Here is a 25,832-nt window from a genome sequence, read left to right on the forward strand (position 1 = left end):
CTGCGCACCAACCCCAACCCACGACACTCCGCGAGCCAGACATGTTTTCTTCGCTTTTTCCCTCTGTTCCCAAACGTAAGTAAACGACGTAAAATTAAACTAGACATCTGATTTAATATCCAGCCATGAATCAGCAATTATTCTTGACAAACCAGTAACACCTGAGACATGTTTAGACCTGATCACGTTTCAACCTGATCATTACTTGAGCTGCTTAAAATGATTTCCGTGTTATTGTTAAAGCCAGTGATTTAAATGTTGACTTCAGTCCACGTAATTGAAACGCACTGTGATCATGATCATTACAGGCTGACCTACTCGGGGCTGAATTTGAACCCCACGACAAACATCCCATTCAATGCTGATTCTCAAAGATCACCCAGATGACAATGAAGTAAGTAATGTTGAATTTATAGGCAACTTTGTGAAATGCTCTTTTTTGTGTGTACTGACAGTGGATGTAATTATTTGTGGAAATGATGAAGAGTTGCATTGATTTCTGTCCACATGAATCTCAAATCTGCAGGTCGAAGGTTATTCGGCCTAAGACGGCTTCAGCTTTGGCTGTTCTCTTTGGGATTTCGGTGTCTCTCCTGCTCATCTTCATTCAGATGATAATCTCCCTGGTGTGCTTTGCTGGTGTGTTCATTCTCTCCAACGAAGCTCTCATCAGCCCCTTTCACTTTTGTGTACCAAGTCAACATGGTGAGCTGTCCTGTGATGGGTGGCACAGGGGCCCCGAGGGTGAACATGAATCGAAGTCACATATTAACTTCCTCACAACGGTGGTTACCATGTGTTTGTATGTTCCAGTGGTGCTTGTGGCCTTTGCCCTGCTGGACACGCTGTTAGCAGCTTACGCCAAAGACAGAGCAGCACTCTGGCTTGGCATGGCCTGCCAGGCTTCGTCGGGCCTACTGCTCCTGACTGGCACTATTATTTTTTTGCTGCTCCATCGGTCGTATGTGAGCTGGGAACACATGACCGTCGGGTTCTATATCTGTGTGGGTGTGCAAGTTCAGCTGGTTTTCACAACAATGCTGACCCGTGTGTCGTGGAGGAGACTAACGTCTGAATGGGAATAGATGAGTCCAAACGTCCTCGCCTTGTTAGCAGAAGGGAAACTGGAATCACAAAGCCAAAGTGTCTGATTAAAGTATTAGAATCTAAATTTAAATATTTATTTTGTTTCCTTTTTTCATGTTTTTCCCAAACAGTGGTCAAATCTTTGCTCTGGGGCATATGCTGACGGAAAGAAGAGTGTTAGGACAGATTTTATGATGAACTGTATTCCAGCTTTTCTCAAATTATTTGGAAGACACTGCAATTTCTTTTACATGGTGTTACAGTGTTTTTGGACTCTAGACAAAGTGAAAAACAATTAAATTGTGTAAAAAAAATAAATAAAAAAAGGCAGTAAACTAATAGTTAATGCTGACTGTTGCTGTTTTGACACTGCTTGCTCAAGAAAAAAAAAAACAAGTACAAATAACTGCTACTTCATCATTTATTTAAGTTGAAAACAGTGTTTTCATGGAAATCTCATGGAAATGTCTGCATACTATCCCGTACAGCACAGTAACCACTAAAACTGTGTGTTGACGTACTGTAAAATGACCCCAGCTGCTTTCAGTTTCACAGTCATCATCACAGGATCAGCACGATTTCTTCTTTCAACATCTTGTTGTAAACTTTACAAAATACCAGTTATCTGTGTCAGGGGAGTTTCCATTACCTCATGTTAGCTCAGTGCCCACAGACAGTTAAACTGTACGGTGGGACGTGACAGAAACAGCAGCTCCATTAACAGTGAATGGACCACAGAGTTTGTGAGGCAGAGTTGTCTCACCACTACGGGGTTTTAGATGCCGTCTTTAAAAAAAAGTATAAGCTGGCATTTCCACCTCATTTTGATGCAAAAACTTTTGCCTAATTGTTGGTGTCGGTCTTCGTGTCAGCTGTCGGTGGAGCTGTGCCAAATTCACATACCAGTTACATCAGTTAAAGGACCAGTTCTCCAATTTGTAGATTTATGGAGAAGCTGACTGGACTGTGTGGTAAATTTATAATTATGGAGGCATTCCCCTCTTAGAGAATATTTTCCATTTAGAGCAAACACTTTACAAGGCCTAGTGCACACATGACAGTGGCGCTCAGTTAAGTGAAAAAAATTTCTCGCACAAGCTGGAAGGCATCATCCTCCTTCGCTGCATCTGCTGGCGTCTGTGAGTGCTCCTCTTTCATCTCAGCCTCCAGCTCGACATTCCCGAGACTGCCGCGGTCCCGAGCTGGTCCTGACCCCTGAGCCTCAGGTCCCTGCTGCTGCGGGCTCTTGGTGTACGGCACTGTTCCCACCTCTGTGATGTCCAAGTCTGTCTCTGAAACATACGTGGTCTCCTGGGCGTCACTGCAGTCTGACGGCTCCTCCTCTAAAGCCTCTGTCAGCCGCTTCGCTGTCGTCTTTGAAGCGGCAGGGTCCTCCCTCATCTTCACTGTGGTGTCTACTGCCTCATCTTCGACCTATCAATCAATCACTCATGTTTTACACAGGGGGTCAGGGAATATCCTGCATTTTACACCTACTACAAAAGAAATGGTTATGAGATATGATAAAAACTTTTCTACATGTGTGAGGCACAAACTGGGGCTACATGCAGGTAGAAACTAACTTTTTGTATACTTAAAATGGCCTGTGCTAGGATCCAAATCTACCTTAATTTCACACATAGACTTTTCATCTTTATATTTTTACATAGTCTCAACATTCTCAATGATACTGGCATGTTTTTATTCATTTAATTTTATTCTATTTTATTCACATGCTCCAAAAACTGTCTCTCTTAGTATGGAAACTCATTTCTGCCCCTGTGATGGCAAAAAAGATAATGTCAGTCATTATAATAAGAAACTTAATCAAAATAATGACTTCAGTATCTCAAAATAATAATAAGCTTTCTAAAATGAACTTATCTCCAAATGATGACTTGAGACATTAAGTCATCATTTTGATAAACTTTTTGACTGACAAGATGTTTTTCTTTCACCACAGTGGGGGAAATGAGCTTTCATATTTTAGGGCATTTTTTTTCCCCACTGTGAATCTCAATAAGAAATTGAGGAGCAGCGCCACCTTCTGGTCAGGCAGGAGAGCCGCATGCTGAGAGGCAGAGTTGGTCAGATATGAGACAGCCGCCTCCACCAGCTCCTTCTCGTTCATACAGTAGACAGCAGCCCTGAAAACAACCCGTGCGTATTTGTTAGTCCAAAACCATCACAAAATGTAACTGGAGCATAAAAACAGAACTTTTTTTTAGCTCTTTTACTTCGCAGTTTTCCGGTTTCTCCTACAGCTCCTCAGCGGCTCCTTCTCGCTCGCTGTCCTCTCCTTCCTCTGCATCCATGAGGGCAGCGCCCGGCGCCCCTCCATCACCTGTGCATGTGCACAAAGAGCCGAGGTGTAAATCCACCATTCAGCCTGTGAGGAAGCAGAAACGGGAGGTTTGCGTGTTGGTGGTGCAGTCACGTGACCACGGCGGCTGACCGCCTCTTTAGCGCCGACAAGCGGAGAGACAGCTCACTGCACCACGAAGTGTGACAAACAATCGTTTTGAAGTGAAGCGATTCCCAGTGTTACATTTAATCAGTGTCAGCCCGGTGGGTGGCATTAAAGCTCTGTAGTATTTTTGTTTGAAAATCCAGATTTAGCATCATTGGACCTGCTGTTTTTTTTAGTCTACAACAGCATTTAATATGTTTTGTATTTAACCGGATGTACAAACCAGTGGGATAGCTAAAGCTAAAAGTGTAATATTTCCCTCTGAAATGTAGAGTAGTAGAATTGTATACTATGCAAATACTAATAATAAAACGGTGCTATAATTAAGTGCAGTACTTAAGTGAATGTACTTACACCGTATCACCAGTGGCTTTTAGCTACACCCAACTGTCTTTAATCAAAACATCAATGGGAGACATGTCAGGAGTTGATTTTGAGAATTTTCAGGCTCAGAAATGTCATTAAAGACATTTCATTGAAGTGACCTTAGTTTGAATGTGGATCAGAAAATGTACCAATATTACTGAAATTATTATTATTATTATTAGTTATTTTGTCACTTGATTGAGACTGTGGTGGTTGTTTTTATATTCACATTACTGCTAACGCCGCTTGATCCTTACTGCATGTGCTTTAGTTAATACTGAAAGGGCTGTTTATTCTGTTATCATTAAAAAGGGATGTATAAGGCACAGTATAATCACAAAGTTCAGCTATGATTTATAAATCTCTCTCTTTCTATATATGTATATCTCTCTCTCTCTATATATATATATATATCCTTGTTCACTTCCATCCCATACAAATGTACCAGCACACTTACATAAACACACACACACACACACACACACACACAGTACAGTTTATCGTTGTTGGAATTAATCAGGGTTGCAGTTGTGTGTTGTGTAATTACAACTGTGCTGCAGAGTCTGATCATCCAAATTCACATCTCTCACTCTGTTGTCTCAGCTCATCCACATTTGCTGTCCCTGCATGGTTGTGAATGGTTGAGAACATTATCATATATATTATTTCTTGCTTACCCCTCACATAAATTCATGCCAGTATCATAAAGCAACATTTCCTTTACAAATGACACTAAAATCTGTATCATCATCATCAGCAATACTTTTTGTATTATTTATTATTTAAAACTCTCTCAAGATGTGGTGAGATAATAAGAATTTGCTTTCTTTCTTTATTTATTTATTTTTGAGATGCACTCTGGGTATGTGTGGACACCCCGATGGCTTCCAGCCCTGCGTGCTGTATTCTGGCTGACTGCTAGTCCAGTCACATTTTTTCCTAACTTTTCCTTCTTTTCTCCCCTCCTCTCTGTCCTTTTATCGCCCTCTTTCAATCTCTGATGTTCAAAACAGCCTTGTATCAGACTTCCACTTTCTGCCACTTTGTACCCAAAGCTGCAGTCTCTCACTCAGGCCTTTTAATTATGTCTCTAAAGCCCCTTCCTACAAGTGCTTAGGCCTTGATTGCAAAGACCAGCTTTGTATATTTGACTAAATTAAAAGTAGGGAAAAGGGAGGGAAAAATGTCAAGGCAAAGGGCATGTTAACAGCCAGATGCACTCACAATGTCCCTAAAGCTCTCAAGTTTAGTGCATTTTAGGAATGACAAGTAATCAGCAGGCTGAACTGGTATCAAATAATAACAAAAAAAACCCCAAAATATTCCACCATTTTATGATTGGTTACAGCAGATATAAATGGAGGCACTTGAAAAAAAAAAAAAACTCTATTACCGGAAAAGGAGAAATTCCGCCGAGCTCAAATAGTTAATTATTAGATAAGAATGAACTGGTTTCCAGTGAAACACACAGCCCAGACAATTCTCCTGCTAAGCTGCTTCACATCCATTTTAATTACAACAATCGTTTGTTTGTAACTAGAAGGCTAAATGAAAGAAATATGGAACTCATCATTAGCTTATTACCAGTGGTAAAATAATCAAATGTATTATATTAAAAAAAGATTTAAATATTAAAAAATCTTTGAAGAAGCTAAAGTGGCATTGAACTCATCCTCCCCCAGGCTTGCTGCCACATCCACAGATCAGGCCGTGCTAAGAAGATTTCTGCTTGCTAATGGAGTAAAGCTTGTCACTGCTTTACTTGCTGCTGAATTTGTGGGTCGAACATGGCCAAAATGTCTGCTAAACCTACTGACATGTAAACATCAGCACTGTGGTTTTGCGAAGCATCGGTTTGATGTTGATGTCAAGATTTTTTCATTTACAATGAATATTATAATGAGCCTAATTTTGTTTAATATCAAGAATTGAAATCCACGCCGATCCATATTTACATTATGCATGCATTTTAAATACTGCAGATTTCTGTTAAAATAAGATAAAAAATAAGAAGCTATTGTGTTGAAAAGATTGGACATAAATGACTTAATCAGGAAAGCTGAGTGAGTCATTTTCACCTAATCAAATCAGTATCTCCTCTCGTTCTACCCACAGCCTCATCTTCACATGTTCTTCTTCCTCCGAGGGCCCTAATTGGTGAGAACCAGACTAATCTTCTAGTTGTCTTCCAAGGCTTAACCCTGCTTTGAGTAAGGGTCACTACCATTGGCCATCTGTCCGAGAAACGCTCGTTGCGATTGGCCATATGGTGTAAGAGAGAGTGAGATTTAGGAAGAGCAGAATGTTTGAATTGAATGAAGATATTCCAGTGGTCACGAAGGGAGTGAAGTTATCTGCTGGGAGAAACACAAAAAATGCTACCCAGGATCATATTATTTCATGTGTGTGCACGTTTACATGAGCGCACATGTGCATTATTTTTACCGACTTTAGCTTTCTCTCTTTCTTGAGTAGTAACACGTGAAGGAAAGACCAACATCTTCAAACGTCTGAGTTCAGACACACACAGTCTGACACCTGAGGTAAAAAGGAAGTCATTTTTACCTTTGAGAGGCTCTTTAGCTCCCTCTTGGCTTTGATTGCTGAAAAACATAGAGGAGACGATAATTCCCAGTATGAAACCCTGTTCAAAGACAACTGCCAGCACACATTTCGTGTTTCTGTGCGTTTTCCTGTTCACTGATGCTCAAACTGTAGCTGTTTGCATGGTTAGAATTTGCTGTACATCATGTTTCTGTCATGTGAGCCAAGTGGCTGCTTACACGTGGTAACATCTTTGTTGATACACAAATTTGTTTTTTTTATTTGGGTAATTGTAAAGGCAGGTTTAAATTGGTTATGGGCTGAATTACCAGTGCATCGGTACATCAGTTGGTAACAGAGAAGCGACTCTGACAGAAAATGTGAGCATTAAAGAGGAGCCTTTTGTGGAGGAATATTTGTTTTAATGACAACAGGAAATGCACAGTGGTGCAGAGCAAAGATCATCCAGTGGATCTGACCTGATAGTTAGAGAGTCCTGATAGTTGGAGAGTCTTGTATATTTCAGACTGCCAAACAAAAGTTTTGCTGGTGAGCAATGCACCCAAAAAACAGCTCATCAACATCCTACAAATCCCCACCTCTCACTTATAGGGTGCTTTTCCAAAGACTTTTTTTTTGTGTGTTTTACTGTTATTTCATTCCTAGTTTATTTGACATCTTTGATAATATGGAAAATGCTTGAAGGAACAAATTCCCAAATTACATTCCTGAAAAACACAAAAACACTTCCCCTCAAAGTATGAATTTGCACTAGGATGCAGGCAGTTCAGGTATGATCTCAAGAGGAACAAAAGAATAGAGGAAGAAACGGGAGTTAATGATTTGGAGAAACTGTGTATGTGTGGTTGGTTTCTTGTGATTGCTTCTGTCTCTAATGAATCACTCTAAGAAGATATCAGGCAAACGTCACACAATAACAAACCATATGTGAATTTGTAAGAATATAGAAAAGACGCTGCGCTCCATGGGAGGAGGGGTGAGCATAAAAAGATTATGTAGATTGTAAAAGAAGAGAAGAAACGATATAAATTACCTAAAGATGCAGGATTAGAGTTAAAGTGAAATAGGGAGCTAGTATTTAGTAATCACATTTTCTTTACAATGCATTTGCTTTGGGTTATCATGGTGGCTTATAGTATAGTTGGTTTGCTGACATTTGAGGTCATTTTTCTTCGTCTAATCTGTTGTTGTTATATGGGCCAGGGATAAGAATGGAGTTAAGCATCAGCTTTTCTTGTGGCATTGTATCATATATGTCTAAATCTGTCCAGGAATGGGATATTTGTGTTTATTCTCAGTGGTTGGGGCTACTGGAATAGTCTGGCTTTGAACCTTAAGCTGACTATTATGTAAGGAATCATCCACAGGGATGATTAAATTTCATGTCAAAATTTTGTGTAGAGAATTTTTTGCTGAACTTTCTTCTGTACCTTAAGGAAAAGAGGTAAAAGTAAATATGGTTCAAGTACATTAATGCAAAGGCTTTCATTACTTCACCATATAACCTGCGCCTGCCTCCTCAGCTGAGTGTAGGATTTACCACATGCATGAGGGTGATTAGTTGTGACATAATCTACAGTTGTACTATCGAATGCCCGTGGCAATAAAATCTGTAGTGAGAGGAAAAAAAAAAAGAAAAGAAAGCAAAAGAAAAAAGGAAAACAAATCAATGTGATGATAAATGAGAAGTCAGCGGGACGCAGTAATCTGTTCCACCCTATTAAACTCGGGACTTCTAGGCTCATCACCAGTAATAGGCCAAATCCACAGGGATTTCCTGCCAATCACAGCCTGGTGGTAGTATCTTAATGACTTTTCCTCGGAAGCTGATAAAAGTTCTTTTCTTCTAAATTCGTCAATGTGTTGTGTTTTTCTGCACCGAGCAGATCAAGCAACACTGACACAGACTCAAAGCAAGTCCAGATAGGAAGTAATATGCCTGGAAATAGTTAAAGACCCCCTGAGACGTCTGCCGCCCAGCTGTGTAATCCCTGACCTTAAAGATGACCTTTTCCTTGAGAACTCAGTGCTTTTCTCAGACAAAGAAACTTTATTTTTAATACAAAACATGCAGATGCACTCATTATAGATAGTGTAGGTGTATGGTGTCTCACAATATAAGAAAAAAAGAAAGAATGGAGGGTGTGAAAGTTGACTTTACGCCGTAGTGTCACCTGGCTCACTCAACCGTACACTCTGCCAAATTAAAGATGTTAATTTCCTTGAGCACACGCTAACAGGAGCAATCACTTGCCCGGGTAAGACGCCAATCAAAATGCTAATTACAATCCTGGCCCTCTAAATGAACAGTTTAGGATTCATTATCGTCCTTTGGTTCTATTTTCTGTGTCTGCCTTCCCTTTGGTGGTTAGGCATTTCATTGGCCAAAACAGGTTGTGACATTACAAACAGATGTCTGATTATCTTCATATTACAGTTGACTTCTTTTCTTACATACAATGAGTCTAATCTGTAGGAGAAATGTTTGCACGATTCAGTGCAATGTGAGAGATTTTGGGAGCTGGCAATGAAACGGAAACATTGAAACTGGCACTGTGCAGTCACACATTGTTTTTAGCTTTAATTTGGTGCAATCATGCCGCTCGCCATGCATTCTGTTATATGTTTGTTAACATTTTGTTGTGAATACATGCATATGTACAGCACATATTAAACAATAAAGAAACAGCTGCCTCATCAACCAAAGCATACACTGAGGCACAAATGAGCAAAAATCTCAAAAAACACAAATCCTAAAAGCATGTTAAAAATTAAAGTATTTAATTATCTTAACAAAACTGAGTTCAGATAAGCCATATTGTTCCTCCTCTTCATCATCTGGTGCGTTTCAGTTCCTTCAAAGACAAAAAAATGCACTAGAATCCAAGTAGAGCTGGTTATATACGTATATTTACAAACTGTTTGTGTCAAAAAGAATAAATACCAATATTTGATTCCTTTCGAAAAAATCCTGGTTGTTTTTATTACTCACAACATTTTTCTAGTCATTTTCCTTCAGAAATGATGCTCAGAGTGAAAGTTGGCTAAACAGTCTCACCCCAAGGTCAATTATTCGCTCTTCCAGATTCCTACCTCGTGATTGTTGTGAAATGAGATGTTACACCCACACACATTTATGATAGTTTCCCTAACGCGTCATTTGCATTCAAAACATACAAAGAACAACACTGCAAGCCTTGTTTTCATTACGTACATTGAGGAAATCGTCATGTTTTTTTGGAAACACTTACACAATCGTAGAATACTTTTCATCAGCTTATTAAATTGTTCTCACAGACAGAATTGTGTGAACAGACAGAAAATGAATCCTGAGTCCTGAATTTCAGGACGACATTAATGTGCACAGTGGAGGTAAACTGAAGACTTCAAGGACACCTCAAAACCTTTCCCAGCGTTACAGTAACTCTCGGGGGTTTAAAAGAAAACACAGTACTTCCATTGGCTTTATGTTAAAGTAACTCAAAGCTTCCCCTCCAGCAGCAGCAGCAGCTCAGGTAGACAGTCTGCAGAGATTTTGTCTGCTGTTCCACTTTGATCCTCATAACTGTCAACCCCCCCACCCCCCACCCCTAAAACCTTTGCTTTCTAGGCTCCTTATTGCCTCAGAAGAAACAGACGAGACACCGGATTGGTTGCTGTGGCAACAGATGCAGATTTTTATCATCTTTGATGTGCAGTAAACAAAAGTGTGTGTGTGCATCGCTTTGCATGTGTGTTTACGAGAGTTTACTGGATGAGTGACAGGCAGACAGATGGACTGAGAGTAACAAACAACGATAGTAGACAGATGTGGCATCCGGTCATCTGCAACAGCTGGCAGTCATAGAAACTTGTTGATGACCAGTCGTTCGCACTTTCTCGCTTCAGTTCAAATGTCACACAGCTCAGGATGTGGCAGCAGTCCCTCCAAACCAAACGCACCCCACAAAATAAATGATTCATGCGTCATTCACAGGGGAGTAATTTTGTTTTTAAGCACAGGCCCAGATGATGCAACTTTATGATCATGCATATATTGTGTAGGTGAGAGTGTTCATCTCCTGCCGAATTAATTTGCCCTGAAGTTGTTACTGCAGAAGAAAAATGGGTCCCGCCTTACTGAATAATGATGGCCTTGGAGACTGTGAAAACACGGCCCCTGGGCTTTCTGAAAAAATGTGTTGCTTTGTGCTTTGCTGGTTGTTTGTGAAGTTTGTTCCTCTGTCTTACGTATATTTGTTTTCAAGTTTTATGAGAGCAACAGAAATTCGAAGAAAGGAAATAAGACCTTTGTCATCAGAAAGAATAACACAAATAATAAGGTGGACTTTTTCAACATAAATGACACACACTGAAAGGAAGGTACTAATCTCACCATAACGACAGCTTGTAGGCAGGAAACAGTGCTGCAATGTAACTAAGTACATTTAGAAAATGACTGTACTGTACATTTTTAGGCAGTTAGGCAGTTTTACTTGAGTCTGTTACATTTTCTGATTCGTCTTTCACCTTTTGAGTGAAATAAAAACTTTTGATAGATATTTCTGTGTAACTGACATTACTAAGCCTCAGCAGCATAACAACACTACCAGTAAAGCTAGTTTTTGGCAAGTGATAAAGAATCTACAGTCATATGAGAAATTATAATTTCTGCAGTTTGAGTTGTGCTTAGGCCCATCTGATGAATGGCAGTTTGTTTGGAGGAAACTAGAAAAACTAATTTCTAATTTCTAGCTTTTGATCATCAAACTGTGAGTGTGAAACACAAGATGGGAGGATATTAGAATACGTCACTCATTTGCACCATGGCATCTGTCAAAGTGAGAGTGTTTTGGCTGCTAGGAACAACCTTACATTGATTTGAAGCAATCAAGGGTGTAATTTAGGGGGGGGGACACAGGGGACATGTCCCCTGCCCTTTTTACTTTTTCAGTCTTAAAAGTAATGTTATATTTTAAAAAAAAATTGTCCAATGCTTGCAATGTCCAAACCCCCCAAGTTACAGAAGAAAGATTTTTTTTTTCTCTCAAAGAAATTGTGAGGGATGTCTTCAGACACAACCTAAGTTAGCCAACATATCAAACGTTGGAATATTGATATCACTTTGTAAACATGTATAAGTTAGGTAGCCATTGAAAATATTTTGATATTCACATATATAGTGCCAATTTGAACTAAATCCAAGCAATAGGTAAAAGAAAATTACAAACTCCCCTCTGGTGTGTTTTATTCTACCTATCTGAAAAAAAACAAAAAGCCCGACAGAGGAAACGTGTGTCCTAACTGTGCCCCCCTGTCTACCTCTGAAATCAAAGTTCCCCCCTGAAAGCAATCACAGTCAGCTAGAGAGACACAAATCTGACAGCAGACATGGTGACAGGTTGTGTTGTTAGAAGGCAACACATCAAAGGGAAATCTCCATCCCACCAACTCTTGGCTTCCGTGTTCATCTTCTTGCAGCCCTGGCCAGCTTTTTTAGGCTTTAGGCTCCGTGTGTCCTTCAAGAAAAATGAGAAAAGATAACAGGGAGTGTGTCCTGCTCTCTGCTGCTGCATAGAAATGCACAGGATTGCAATGTGTTGACTGATTTATACCCTGTGAGCGTTTTGGCACAGGTGGCCTGTCTGTGTGTGTGTGTGTGTGTGTGTGTGTGTGTTCATTTGCCTGCTGGACACGTGCCCTGTATCAGCTAATTAAAATTTTAAAAAATGGGAGTTTCTAATGTAATTCATTATTATACCGAGCAGGCGGCTGTGAGAGGATTATCATACCTCGTATTACTCATCTGTGATGCTGCACATGCGCAGTCAGCTGTCCCTCCTTCTCGCGCCAATTGAGCCCAGTCTCAAAACGGCGAGCAGTCGCTGACAGATCATCCGTTCACTTGAGAGGACAAATCAGTCTCAGGCTGGTACAGACTGCAGGGACAGCATCCCTGCGCTGGAAAATTCTGATCTGATAGTTTTTATTTTCTTTCAATAATGGATGACTGATCAGATTCCTCTCTTCTTGACCAGTGGGATTTTGGATGAAGAGGTGAAAGTTGAATTTTGTAAATCAGTGGTTCAAACATGCGCTAATCCGGACTATTGATTTAAACTGGCGGAGGGATGTGAGGGATACACTGTTGGTCAAGTTTGAAATAAAGCCCCAGAAGACGGACTCCAGCAGAGAGGATGCGTGGAGGTGAGTGTGGGATAATCCATGCGTGCCTGATTTAGGGCGTTTGATGAATTTGTTCCTTTTCTTTCTTGGAGAGAGAGCGAGAGGTGGGGGATATAGAGATTGACATCCTGACACATTTGTTCACAAACTTCTGATGTTTTCAGGTTCAACTTGCTCAAAACATGTAGGACAGGAAAACAGTTGTTTTGAAAATGTCTCCGGTGTAACTCCTGGTGTGGTTCCTGGTGCTGAAGTAACAGCTCCCCACCAGCGCTTTGAGGACCCTGCTCAGCTGGTTTAAGAGTAAAGATGCATTTTGCAAGAAAGCAAATAAAAACCCAGTTTGGTCAAAAGGGGGAAATCTCTCCTGCCTCTTGCATCAGCATGTGGTGGCTCAGTGCCTGGACAGGAGGATTTGGGCTGCTGCTGCTGCTGCTGCTGCCTCAGATCCTCCTCCTCCACACATAGAATATGTGCCCTGTGGAAGTGGAATAGATTCAGTCAGTGAACAAAATCCCTTAATTCTGCCATGAAGTGTCTTGGCGGCCAGCTGGAGACACTGCAGAAATTGACAGTGAAGCTAAATTTCACCGCACTTTCCTAAATTTCAGTTGATTGAAAGTACATTGAAATCTGTAAATTGCTGTAGATGCATATTTGAGGTTATTCTCGGGGTTAGCTTTCAGCTTTCAGATTCTTTTGTTCATTTTAACATAATGCAAGGCAAGATGGAATAAAGCATTTGAAAGACCATGTTAGCAGTTTACAAACAAGTAAACTAAATGATAAAACTGCTGCAACTTTCTGCACCAGAAGCCAGAATATCTAATTAATAATGTTTGGAAAAATGTCCCAAACTGGTCCCACGAGCTGCCACAGCCACATACAGCAAACACACCATACAAATGTCCCATATATATATATATATATATATATATATATATATGGCAATGGCTGTTTTGTGTCTTGCAGCTTGTGAGTGGACGTTCATAGCCACACGCCAACATGCCACTTTGGTGAAAACTCAAACCAAAAATTTTAGTGGCCTGGAGCCCGCGGGCTAGATGCTCTATTTTCGTCATATTTTATGTAATAAACACAAATGTGGCACAAGGTTCAAACACCCGTGCACAGCATTATGGTCCACAGAGTAACATATAAGTCTTAGAGGAAAAAAAAAAAAAGGAGGATATAAAAATAGTAGGACGAGTTAAGCAAGCAGATGGTGGAAGCAGCACGTCCTTTGCTCCTCTGTGTCAATCTTTTGAACTGCTGTTATATATATATATATATATAAACTGTATATTCAGGGATTCCGCTGAGTGAGCTGAGACAACAAGCACAGACACACAAATCCCACTAAGCTCTCTCTCCCACTTTCCTTGATTGTGCCCTTCCTCACAAACTGTTGGCTTCTTTTACAGTCTGGATATTTCTCCTATTCATTGAGGAGGGATTTGCTCTGGCACAGAAGACTAAAGGTAAGATTGCTATATTCACTGCACTCCTTTGATAGAGGGACTTAAAAAGCTGTGACTTTTTTGCACAACTGTATATAGAATTACCTCTCGGGCGTCGATTGTCTTCACATTGTATCATTAACTGAACTATCATTACATGTCTGGACGACTCTCGGCTGTAATTTACACACAGATGGAGGCGCAGGATCAAAAGGGGTTAACCCCTCTCAGCGGCCACAGCATTCTGCTCACTGTGGAACCTGGGTACGAAACACAGACGGAGGCTCCTTCAGCTCCCCGAACTACCCGAATACGTACCCTCCCAACAAGGAGTGTCTGTATGTACTGGAAGGTAACCAACAACATCCATCTGTGCCTGAAAAAAGTTGAGCTCATATTCCAATTTTCCTGAATGTTGCACATTTTGAAATTAAATGAGGTCAGAATATGTTGTGAGCTCTGATAGAAATTACAAAGGAACAAAATAATTATATATAATTATATTTGTGATGGTCAAGAAAGCAATCTGTTGTTGTTAATGTTTCTGTCTTTCGATAATGACATCAGCATTGCTTATCACGACCTTATTCAAAATCTTTTGACATGCTGTCTGTTTTGGAAACAAAGCCAAAAAAATGTCTTACCAACTTTAAAAGAAATGCAAAAGCTCCCCTCTATGGTCATTGTACACAACTGCTGGCAGTGAAAAACTTTTTCACGGTGCATCCCTCATTATCTTGCACACCAAACTTTGTGTTATAATTGCTACTGGAGACCATAAAACAGCCTGACCTACAGTAATTCTATGTTAAAAACATCAGTAACATTGGGGAAAATCTGAAAGGAGCTAATCTTTTTCACCACTCTCTGGTAGCAATGTACCCTTGAATCAGCTCTGTGGCAATAGATGTGACGCACCGCTCTGCTTCCCTCAGCCCTGCCCCGCCAGAGGATAGAGCTTCTGTTTGATCAGACCTTTTACATTGAGGCATCATTTGAGTGTCGTTTCGACCACATCGAGGTGCGGGACGGCCCCTTCAGCTTCTCGCCACTCATCAATCGCTTCTGTGGCTCGGCCAGTCCCGGACTCGTCCTCTCCAGCGGACGCTTCATGTGGATTCGCTTCTACAGTGATGAAGAGCTGGAGGGCATTGGGTTCCAGGTCCAGTACAGCTTTACTGCAGGTGAATAAAACACAGTAAAATGGTTTATTGATCCCTCTAAGGCAATGTTCTCTCTGCTCATTGGATGTTCATCCGATTTGCTCAAGTAACGTTTCAGTCAAATGTCTCTGCTGTTATTAGCTAATCAAATATCTACTTCCTCTGATGATGCCTCTGATAGGATGATATATCACTAACCGTCTCTATGATTTCCCCCAAAGACCCTGAATTTCATCTGCACGTGGGAGGACTCTTAAACCCCATCCCAGGTAGAGCAACCACACAGCTCAGTCTATTCAAAAAATTTCACTTGTACATCTTTAGATTATTATGAGATGCAAACTGCAAGTGTCAGTTTCTTTTAACTGTCACGTCTAATCTCCTTTTTTCTCTTATGGTTTTCCTTTTATCTGCCTCTTTGTTATTTCCCTTTGTCACTGTCTGTGGGTTAGATTGTCAGTTTGAGCTTTCTGGGCCTGACGGCCTGATCCGTTCCAGTCAGGTGGAGGAGGAGTACAAACTGAAGCCAGAACAGGCAGTGGACTGCATCTGGACTATACGAGCCCCAACAAACAACAGGGTGTGACTTCTTCTGCATCTAATGCACAATGGCAGAATAGGCTTAATTTTCTACCTTTTCCACAATTGTGCTAACAGGATGCTTATATAGGTGCTGAGAAAACTAAAAGTAAGAGTTGAGGAGAGATATGAAAAAAATACTTCTCCAGAAAATGACAAACAGTACACTGGTTGAAAAGATGAGTCTCCAGCCTACCGTGCATTTTGCATCCTGCATAGCTCCACACCCTCCACATCTGCTGTGATTTGTCTGTTCCATCTCGTTTACATAATCAAAAAGACAAACCATGTGGCTTTCAACTTCATATCACAAAAACCCTAGAAATTTACATCTTCTATTATCAAACATTCACTTCAGCTTGACATATGTGCACTTGAACTACAAGAGAAACAAATACATTGATAATCCGTCAGTCCACATAAGTACACATACAGTAAAGCTGACTCAAAATGATTTATATTTGATCCCTGTGATCCCTTCAAACGGACATGGCTTCTTAAAGACAAGCAAAATACACTGAACTGAATGAAAGATGATCAAAATGTAAAGTATATCCCTCCTCGCTGCTTATTCCAGATTTACCTGCGATTCTTGGAATACCAGATGGAAAACTCAAATGAATGTAAGAAGAACTTTGTGGCTGTTTATGATGGCAGTAATGCTATTGAGGACCTAAAGGTAATATATTTTTAAATATATCTAATATACTGTATGTTGCTCCAGAGTGAAAATTAGAGCCCCCTGTTCTTATCCGCTTTATTTATCGCACATTGCATTGCTTTATACTCTAATTTCTCTCTCATTTTGCTACACAACAGGCTTTGTCTTTCTTTCCTTGTCATACACGCCCCTTTAATCAGAACATTTGAATCATAAATATGTAGCAACTGTTCTACAGACCTTGGCATCAATGAGACTACACATCCAAAACCATAAGAGAAAATGGTGTGTGGTTTCTTGCAGGCCAAGTTTTGTAGTACAGTAGCTAATGACATCATGCTGGACACTGGTGTGGGGGTAGTGAGGATGTGGGCCGATGAGACGAGCCGTCTCAGCCGTTTCCGGATGCTGTTCACTTCTTTTGCAGACCGTGAGTTTCTCCCCCAAGATTATTTTCAACCTCTGCCATTTTGTGTTTTTACCAGTGTTTTATAATCAAAATGCTACAAAAATGTAGGGTTTTCTGTGTTTCCTTTGTATTAATAAGATCTGTTACAAACGTTTGGCTAAAAATGGCAAGAAACAGATGAACCTCCTCTCACTGTCAATGGCTTTGGTCGCTTTGTCAGCCTGTTTGCATCACATACTGAAACATCTGTGTCTGTGTTTCAGCACCCTGTATAGGCAGCGCATTCTTTTGCCACAGCAACATGTGCATCAACACTTCTCTGGTGTGCAACGGCATACAAAACTGTGTCTTTCCCTGGGATGAGAGCAACTGCAAAGGTACTCCAATTTTTTTGAAAATTCGCTGTGATATATTACAGCGAGTTGTGTCGTGTTATGTAATATGATGCATGCCGCGTCTGGCTCCGTTGTGTCACATTGAGCCTCCTTGAGGAAGTCTTCCACGTAATTTTTCACCCTGATACCACAGAGCAGTTCATTATAGACAGCAGAGAAATGTTGGACAGTACAAGATGGGCAGGAAAATAATGATCTCATCATCTTTACTGCCTTTGCAGTTAAAAGACCTTCAAGGCCTTATGGCTGTTTAGTAGCTCTTAAGAACTTCAATTGATTGGGATGACTGTTTATCAGTGCTTTGGCTTTTAGTGAAGATTCTGAATTGTTTCTGGCAACCAAAGATACAGACTGTCCAGACGGAGGTGGCAACAAGTAAATGACTGATGTACTCTCAGTACCTCTAAATGTCTCTCATATTTCATCTCTCCGTGTTACTTTCTTCATATCCATCATCCAGAGAAAAAGAGCAAGAGTGTTTTTCACCAGATTACAAAGACTCATGGGACAATAATCTGTGTGTCCACGGGAGTGGTGCTACTGCTCCTCATCGTCTCCATCCTGGTGCAAGTCAAACAGCCACGAAAAAAGGTAATTAAGACAATTACTTAGCATTATGGCACAAAATATTGGTGTAAAATTAGCTCATTTATTAAGTGTGTTCAATCATAATTTGAAGGTGTTGGTACGTAAAAATAACCTCTTCCACCGAGGCGAATTCCAGGAGGTGTTTGACCCTCCGCATTATGAACTCTTTACTCTCAGAGACAAGGTTAGTTTGACTATTTTTGACTGACTATTAGCTGCACGTGATGATTTTCTTGTAAAACAATCAGAAATGTAACGACATTATCTATTATAGGAGATGTCTGGGGACCTTGGGGAGTTATCAGAGGAGCTCCAGTCCCTGCAGGCGCTCAGGAGATCATCTTTAGGCTCACGCTGCATTCACGAACACCATTGTGGCTCTCAGGCTTCTGTCAATTCCATTAAAACCAGTCAAGGTGCACATGGAATGGGCAGGGGATCCATGGAGCTTTCTCCTTTCAGAGGGGACTTCCAGAGCAGCTTACCTCCCCTCAGGGACTTGAACAGCAGTCTGCGGAAGAAGAGCTGGCCTAGTATGAAACCAGGACGAATGCAGGGCCATCACACTATGGGGGATAGAGTACTGGGGCGGCAGGATAGAGTAATGGAAGAGGACGAAGTGGAGGAGGAAGATGGAAGGTATGACGTGTATGTGCGCAGGGCAGGAAGCCGAAGAGGAAACTTTGAAATGGCCCAGCAAAGATCCTTGTCCATGGACTTCTGAGAAGAAAAGACAAGGCTGGCACGGTTAATAACGCAGCAATAACTGCAATATAGAGACAAAAGAGTGTCATTTAACTCCACAGAGCAGATGTGTCACCCTGAATTTCTTCATAATAAGAATAATTCTGAAGAAGAAGTGGGAAACCTATGGTCTGTTACAAAGCAGTGCTCCAGGTGTTCTTAGAAGTTCAACATACTCAAGCACTGCTGACTCTACTGGACACTGAAACAGCTGACAGTGAGCTGTTATTGTATTTGTGATCAGTGTTAAAGTGAAGACATGATAATGCTGTGTGTTGTTCTTGTTATCAATGTATTTTGTTGGAAACATCTTACTGTAAAGCAAATAGAAAACATGTTGAAATATGTTTTCAGTCAGTGTTTAGGCTCTGAAAGAGGAAGTGTGATTACACTTAAACAATTGAAAAACCACCTCTCAGTTTTTGTTTGATGTGTTATTACCTGTATTAAAGAATAAATATCTACATTTCTGCATAATTGGTTCAGGAAAGGTTTCATCTTGCCTTTGATGCAGTCAGTTTTTACACCAGATTTAAGTAGTACCATAAACATCTGAGCAGTCAGTGGTGCTCCTTCACAGGACGGAGGTGTGTGTGATCAGGAATCTACTAAAAGGTATGTCACGGGCTATTTGTCACTGGACTCTGCACACACCATTATAAAACAATAGAACACTTCATTTCTTTTACTTCAATTTCATTTTTTCTTTTTGGCTTTTGGCACAGAATGTAACTGATGGGTGAGCAGGTTTTACCTTGTCTAATGCATAGGACCCAACACACCTTGGAATAAAGGATAATGATTAATCAGGCCAATGTTAAAAATGTAATAGTTTAATCAGAAGTAATGATGAAAAAGGGTTGAACTGGTAAATTAAATTAACATGCGCACAATGTACAGCTTTGACAGATGGCTATAATACAATAGATTGCTTTTAACATGTATCTCATGGTTGATGTCTCTGAGAATCAGAAAATGTGCTCATGTAAAAATTGTTTATATGCTAAATACATTCGACATTCCCCCAAATGTATGTTTTAACTTTCCTATTCTCACACAGGCACAGCTTTGTGCTCAGTGTGCCAAACTACTTCAATAACCTTGCAGCTGGAGGACAGAGCACATTTAGAAATCCAGAAAGTAATTTCTGAGCCACAGCCTCACAGTTTAGTCAGCAAATCTGTGGGGTTCATTCATCATATTCAGTAAATTCACTGGGCAGATAATTAATGGAGCAACTATGTGTGCACACTGACAAACACATGAATGTGCAAAGTTGTCACTACAGTATTGGTGCTGTTTATGCCAGTGGCCTCGTCTTGCATTTGGTGTTCGACCTTTTAAGTGCAGTATGATGTGCTCAAATGTAATTAATATGATAATTAAAAAGGCAGCTCCGGGTTGCTACTTCATACGCATGACCAAAATAATAAAAATATGACCAAACAGCTGATGAAGTAGTGAAAATGGGTCACTCACAATGGCTATAAAAAGGAACAAGATTTATCAGATCTCTGTCTTTCCCAGATACTGCATGTTCGCTGAGTATGGCTGCTTTTTATATAACCTTGTGGCACACAGTCATTTTTTTAATCACATTATATCCATGAATAGGGGGGAGATCTGGGACACATCAGATAATGGATTGCTACAAGGAAATCAATATAGGTCAGTAGGTAGAGGTGATGACTCAATAATTTGGATCTCTGATAATAGCTCAACTTACCATCATATAAAGGTGTTGTTTGTTATTCCTCAACTGGATTCATAGTGAATACAATGGGGGAAATATAGCTCTGCAGAACGGAACAAATCGTATTTCTAAATGGGCCAAAAAAGGCCTTTTGACAGACATCAAATCCATCTCTAATTGTGGTATTCCTCAGTGCAATGGTTGGATTGTTACAAGCTTTGTTTTATGTTTAACCCTCACATTTTAGTGTATTCATCAATCCCATGTAGGTGGCTGTGTGGTCTTTGGCAAATGAACCGTGCACAGCCACAACTGAACATCAAGTTTACTTTACGGTACAAAAATGAGTGAGTCAGGTGATTATTTACATAAGCACCAACAGGTTGGCCTGCAGTCTGTGAGTCCAACACGTGCTTAAACATTATCACGGAGTTTAGGATTCTAAAACCTGAGAGTGTGCTGATTGTAGTGTCTGTGCTGTGCTATGCGTGTGTGAACAATTATATATCAGATATGCCTCATGTGTGACCTCTGTTGCATAACCATAGATTGTTTATGAGAGATTTTTACAGTTGAGGTTGCACACGGACATAGCAAAGGAGAAATTGTGTTCCTTCTCTCTGCAGCAACTCAGACTCAGACAACTTTATGGTATCATAGGTGACATAGTGACAGCAAACTATGTAACCCAGACAGGTTTTCCATCATTCTTGTCTTGGATTACAGAGTACTGAGGAGCGGCTGAATAATAAACTAATGATTAAACAACTGGTTCAAAGCATCTTATGAAAAACACTATAAATATATGGGACTAAACATAATACAGTCGATCATGCACGTCAATGATCATATAATTCTCTATGACATGTTGTAAATCTTTGATAGCAGTACTTTAATAACATATATATAAATATAACACTTCTGCAATTCATCCACAACTCCTTTTTTGTCCCCAATTTATACTAAAAAACGCTACTATGACTTCTTTGATTAAAAAAATCAGCAGTGAATGAAAAACACTGCATTAGTCATTTCTTGTTTTCAAGGTCTTTGTGTTTTCATCCTGTTTCTTTTCATCTTCAGTCCACAAATAAGTACATTTCGTGTTTCAGTCTAAATGGTCACATAGTCATAGTCAAAGACAGCATGTTCTGCTGCATCGATGTGCTTAAATCCAACCATCAGAATGAGCTCCTCAGTGATTCATCAAAGAAGGCCAGGTGGTTGTGTGTCACCAGCGGTGTATTCTCCCCAAGAACGGCTTCCTTGAAGTTTGGCCGTCCCCAGGCGTAAACCATACTGTTCAGGAAGCCTTGTAGGGACACACTGGCAGCCTAAAATAAACAAAAACAGTACTATAACCTGCAACTCAGACACTGAATGAAAATTCAATTTTCTCATTTGAAATCAGGTCTTGTTCTTCTGAAATGTACCTGTATCATATAAAGGCCGAATAGGCTGCGTTGTTCAATGTTTGTCCAGATCATCAGGGTAGACAGCAGAATGAGGAGAAGAGCTACAGCAGCAAGAAACATATGACATCAATCTGATGTTGACTGAAAGTTGTTGAAATGTATTAGCTTTGTGTGTGTGTTTGTACCTGGTGTCCAGCAGACTAAGATGACCATCACCATGTTTCTTGCTGTAGAAAACACTTTTTTGAATCTCCTTCTTGAACGTCCATCACCTTCCACAGCAAAAAGCACCTCCTGCTCGTGTCCTTCATACCATTTACCAACCTTATAGTAAATGACCTGAAACAAGAAAAAATACATTACTACAGTTTGCTTACATGCGTGGACATACTATTCAAGTGTTTAGATGGCACTGTAAAATAATAAATGATAAGTATATTTACACAGATGTTTAAACCAATTAACAAGACAAAAAATGAAAAATGTTAAAATTTCTCTTAAAATAATGTAATGAGTTATGACTTACCGAGCAAGACAACATCACTGGTATCACAACGGCAAAAAGAAAAACTCTGATGAAAGTGTCATGGATAATCTCCTGGGAAGAAAAAAGATCATGTTAGCACAAACGCACATTGGTCGAATCTGTCTTGCATTTCTTTTGAAAATAAAATGAATGCTCATATGATAAACACAAGAAGCAGCAATACCAATCAAAAACAGTGAAATAAATCAGTGCAAATTAAAATTAATGTAAGATAAGTCCTAAAGGCAAGTTTATAAAAATGTGGAAATGTGTCATGAGACAGTTTTATACTCACAGCATCAGAGCAGGTATCCCTCCAGATATGCAAGAACAAAATACAGCTGAGAACAAAGAAAAAAAAAGAGTCAAAAACACATGGGAACAGACCTATTTTACTTCTGTAACTTCTTTAAAAGCACAATGACTTCGAAGAAAGTTAATCATGAAGGCTGTGTGCTCACCGGGTGCAGTATTTGCTGTCATTGAGGACGATCAATGATCTGTCAGTGACTGGAATCAGCAATGTAGTTTTTATGAAGGGAGTGAGCACATAAGCTAAGTATATTGCCATGGGGATCAACCTGTAATATTAGACAAACAGACATACAGTTAAATATAAGGATATGGTAGATAAAACTATAGTATTTAAAAAGATACGGTTAATAAACTCACCAAACAATGGCATATACAGGTATGGAGACTATTTTCCTTGTACACTGATTCTGTAAACCAGACAGATAGGGAAATGGAAATCATTTAAATTACTCCAGGCTGTTTTTTGTACAAATCATGATCTCTAACTGTGGTGGACGCCTCACCTGTCTGCCCTCATCCTCTGTGGGTCTTGCCCTCCACCCTTGGATTGCAGTCTTGGACTTCCATGCGTAGAGCACCACCAGCAGAAATGAAATGAAATAAAATGTCTGGAACAGAACGGACAAACACACAAAGATGCAACGATGAAGTCGGGGTGTAACAATACAGTGCGGCACAAAACACGGTGGCGCCAAATGTGACAATGTGCGTCATGAAGCTGAAAGAACTTTTCAAAGGTACTCATTTCTGTGTGCATATATCGATTAAATGTCACCCGTTAACACTGTCAGCTGTCAATGTCTCAGCTGCTGAATTTTTGAGCTTAAAAGAAATATCCTTGTCCTACTCCATGAATCTAAAAACTGCTTATTTTCATTAAGGAATTGGAGGCCAACTGAGGTGTTTTGAGCACAAGTTCAGATATTTGCTCTTTATCTTTGTGAGAAAATGCTTTATTATTCCATTTATGTGGATAAAGGTCGACTTGTGAGAAAGCCACTTCATTTCTTTCATTGAAGACATTCTGTTATTTGCATTTTGCAGTAATACATTAGAAAAAACCCAAGTAAAAATGATAAAACTTTAAAAACACTTTTTTAAATTACTCAGTATAGATATATACATACATACGTACCATCCTGTGAGTTAGTCAGAAAGACTTTGCTTTGTTGGGAGTGAAGTTGCCCATAAATATACCACACCTAGTATATTAATGATTCTCTAACATTATATTCCTTTAGTCGTTTGCTATGGGCCAATAACATCTTGTAGATCTCTCACAATTGCGTCTTTGCTGTCTTGCACATTGAAAGTGGAGGGAATTGTTCATCTTAGGCTTGGGGTCACTGCATTTTCATTTCCACTGATACAGAATTCATTTCGGACGCAGCTATTTTTGCTTCGATTAAATATTGGACTTTCAAATGCCTAAATATTTTCCATATCTGCCTTTTGAAAGAAATCCACAAACTGAACTGAATGAAACTGCGCAGCATTGCTTTTGTTCATGCATTACATTTTTCTCTGTATTTGTTTTATGTAAAGTCAATATCTACTCTGTCCTTAACTCTTACCGTTGCAAATTACAATGTGAATTCAAAAAACTTGAGACTTAAGTTGGTGCAGTTTACAAAAGACTTACAGATATGTTATGAACACTTTGCCAGTTATCAGAGCATGAAGCATAGAGGAAACACAGTGCCATTTATAGAGCTGAAGACATGGCACAGCGAAACTGCTTACCACTGTGCTTTATGGATGGCAGTAAGGACCACATAGTTTTGGCTTATTTTATTGCTAAAATGACATGACACATCTGAGACCAAATGACTCAGGGAAAATCCTGCAGCATTGTGATTAAACACATTTAGTGGTAGAACCTTTAACCCTGAAACGACAGACTCTTCAGCTGGGAAGCACCCAAATGGTCTAACAGAGTGAAAGTAACTGTTGCTCACCAGTGACAGCGGCAGGCTGTATTGGCAGATGGCTATGCTGTTGTCAGTGCTAACTTTGTTCAAGGCACTGGTGAACATGAGGATCAGAGCGGCGAGGAGGTCTGCCAGGGCGAGCTGCACCAGGAGCTGCACCTGCCGACAAATACACATATGCAAGGATGTTGCTTCACTGTAAAACTGTGAGAGAGAAAAATCAAGAAAGGCCCTGCAGCCTTTTGTGGCAATTAACCATTCTGTTTAAAAAAAAAACATAAAATGTGTACGATCCATGAATTAAGCACAGCATACAGTAACACAAATACACATGCTACCAAAAGCACAGTGACGCACACGAGCACACACAGGCATTCGTGAATGTACATCTAACCTGACTTACCTGTTCTTTTAGATGCCTCCATCTCACTATGGAAACCACCAGGACAGAAAAACTCCCAAACACACTGCAGGTAATCAGGAATATGTGAAGTAGTAAATAACACCGTATAGGCTGGCAAAATGATATCAGCAGTATATTAACTTTAGTCTATTTTTTAACTTGTGTATTAGGTTTTGAATGAATAAGGAACATGAAGTTGTGAAGTCTTGGCGGCATGACAGCACATCAAGACTAAAGCTGAGGTTTATTACATGGGTCACTGAGTCTGAGCGCATGATAGACTGTTATGGCTGAAAGACAACTTGTCTCAGACACATGTGACACATGCACGCGCACACACACACGTTAAGTCATAACCCTTGACTTTGCTTCATTAAAAACTAACTAGAGGCAAAGAGGACATTCAGTTTTTTTCCCGCATTTTCTCCGGCACCAGTTTGTCCTCTCTCTCATTGTGTCTTTGTCACAAATTGAAGAAAGAGAGCAAGAGACAGCACAAGCAGCAGAATTCACTGAGGGAAGTTTTAAGGTTTTTTTAGTGGCTACAACTCAGTGCTGAATATTACGTTTTTAGTAAGAAACATGGATGGCAACACCCTTGATAGAATAACAGCTTTATATAAGAACACCAGAGAAAATTCAAAGAGAAAACATGAGCTAAATGTCACTAAATGTCTCTACAATCAGGAAGCTGAAACTATAAAATCATTGTTGTGCTGATATAATAAACTTCCAGTACAAGAAATTCTAAAACATGTTTATGTGCCACAGTCTGATTGCTATATGGTCTCCTGATGTAAAATGTAAATAAATGACAATTGTCAATGGTGAGTCAAATCAAACTTGTAGCAGGTACAGTACGAGTGAGCATATTACCTGGGAGTGAGTAACACTAAGT

General features: G+C 39.9%; 3 protein-coding genes and 1 long non-coding RNA gene across 4 annotated transcripts; 2 read left to right on the top strand and 2 right to left on the bottom strand.

Annotated features, from left to right (window-relative positions):
• The first annotated feature begins 5 nt into the window (after window positions 1–5).
• LOC139201756 (uncharacterized) lies at window positions 6–1,177 on the top strand. Its single transcript, XR_011584326.1, has 3 exons — window positions 6–75; window positions 309–394; window positions 527–1,177. It is a non-coding gene; the product is annotated as an uncharacterized lncRNA (long non-coding RNA).
• Window positions 1,178–1,494: 317 nt separating this feature from the next.
• LOC139201755 (cell cycle regulator of non-homologous end joining) lies at window positions 1,495–3,484 on the bottom strand. Its single transcript, XM_070831163.1, has 3 exons — window positions 3,324–3,484; window positions 3,131–3,233; window positions 1,495–2,520 (listed from the first exon to the last, which is right to left on the bottom strand). Exons 1-3 carry the CDS (start codon window positions 3,425–3,427, stop codon window positions 2,158–2,160), a joined length of 570 nt encoding a protein of 189 aa, XP_070687264.1. The 5' UTR covers window positions 3,428–3,484; the 3' UTR covers window positions 1,495–2,157.
• Window positions 3,485–12,663: 9,179 nt separating this feature from the next.
• neto2b (neuropilin (NRP) and tolloid (TLL)-like 2b) lies at window positions 12,664–19,076 on the top strand. Its single transcript, XM_070830539.1, has 12 exons — window positions 12,664–12,673; window positions 14,017–14,133; window positions 14,306–14,464; window positions 15,048–15,296; window positions 15,497–15,544; window positions 15,728–15,855; window positions 16,432–16,533; window positions 16,819–16,945; window positions 17,188–17,301; window positions 17,780–17,910; window positions 17,999–18,091; window positions 18,182–19,076. The coding sequence occupies exons 1-12, from the start codon at window positions 12,664–12,666 to the stop codon at window positions 18,629–18,631; spliced, it is 1,728 nt and encodes a 575-aa protein (XP_070686640.1). The 3' UTR covers window positions 18,632–19,076.
• Window positions 19,077–20,342: 1,266 nt separating this feature from the next.
• LOC139201633 (uncharacterized) lies at window positions 20,343–25,003 on the bottom strand. The gene is made up of 10 exons (XM_070831011.1): window positions 24,935–25,003; window positions 24,559–24,690; window positions 23,104–23,208; window positions 22,958–23,007; window positions 22,747–22,866; window positions 22,581–22,626; window positions 22,286–22,357; window positions 21,945–22,098; window positions 21,778–21,860; window positions 20,343–21,678 (listed from the first exon to the last, which is right to left on the bottom strand). The coding sequence occupies exons 2-10, from the start codon at window positions 24,634–24,636 to the stop codon at window positions 21,526–21,528; spliced, it is 861 nt and encodes a 286-aa protein (XP_070687112.1). The 5' UTR covers window positions 24,637–24,690; window positions 24,935–25,003; the 3' UTR covers window positions 20,343–21,525.
• Between the last annotated feature and the right edge of the window lie 829 nt (window positions 25,004–25,832).

The sequence above is a fragment of the Pempheris klunzingeri genome, chromosome 5 (genome assembly GCF_042242105.1).
Source record: "Pempheris klunzingeri isolate RE-2024b chromosome 5, fPemKlu1.hap1, whole genome shotgun sequence".
Lineage (NCBI taxonomy): Eukaryota > Metazoa > Chordata > Actinopteri > Acropomatiformes > Pempheridae > Pempheris > Pempheris klunzingeri.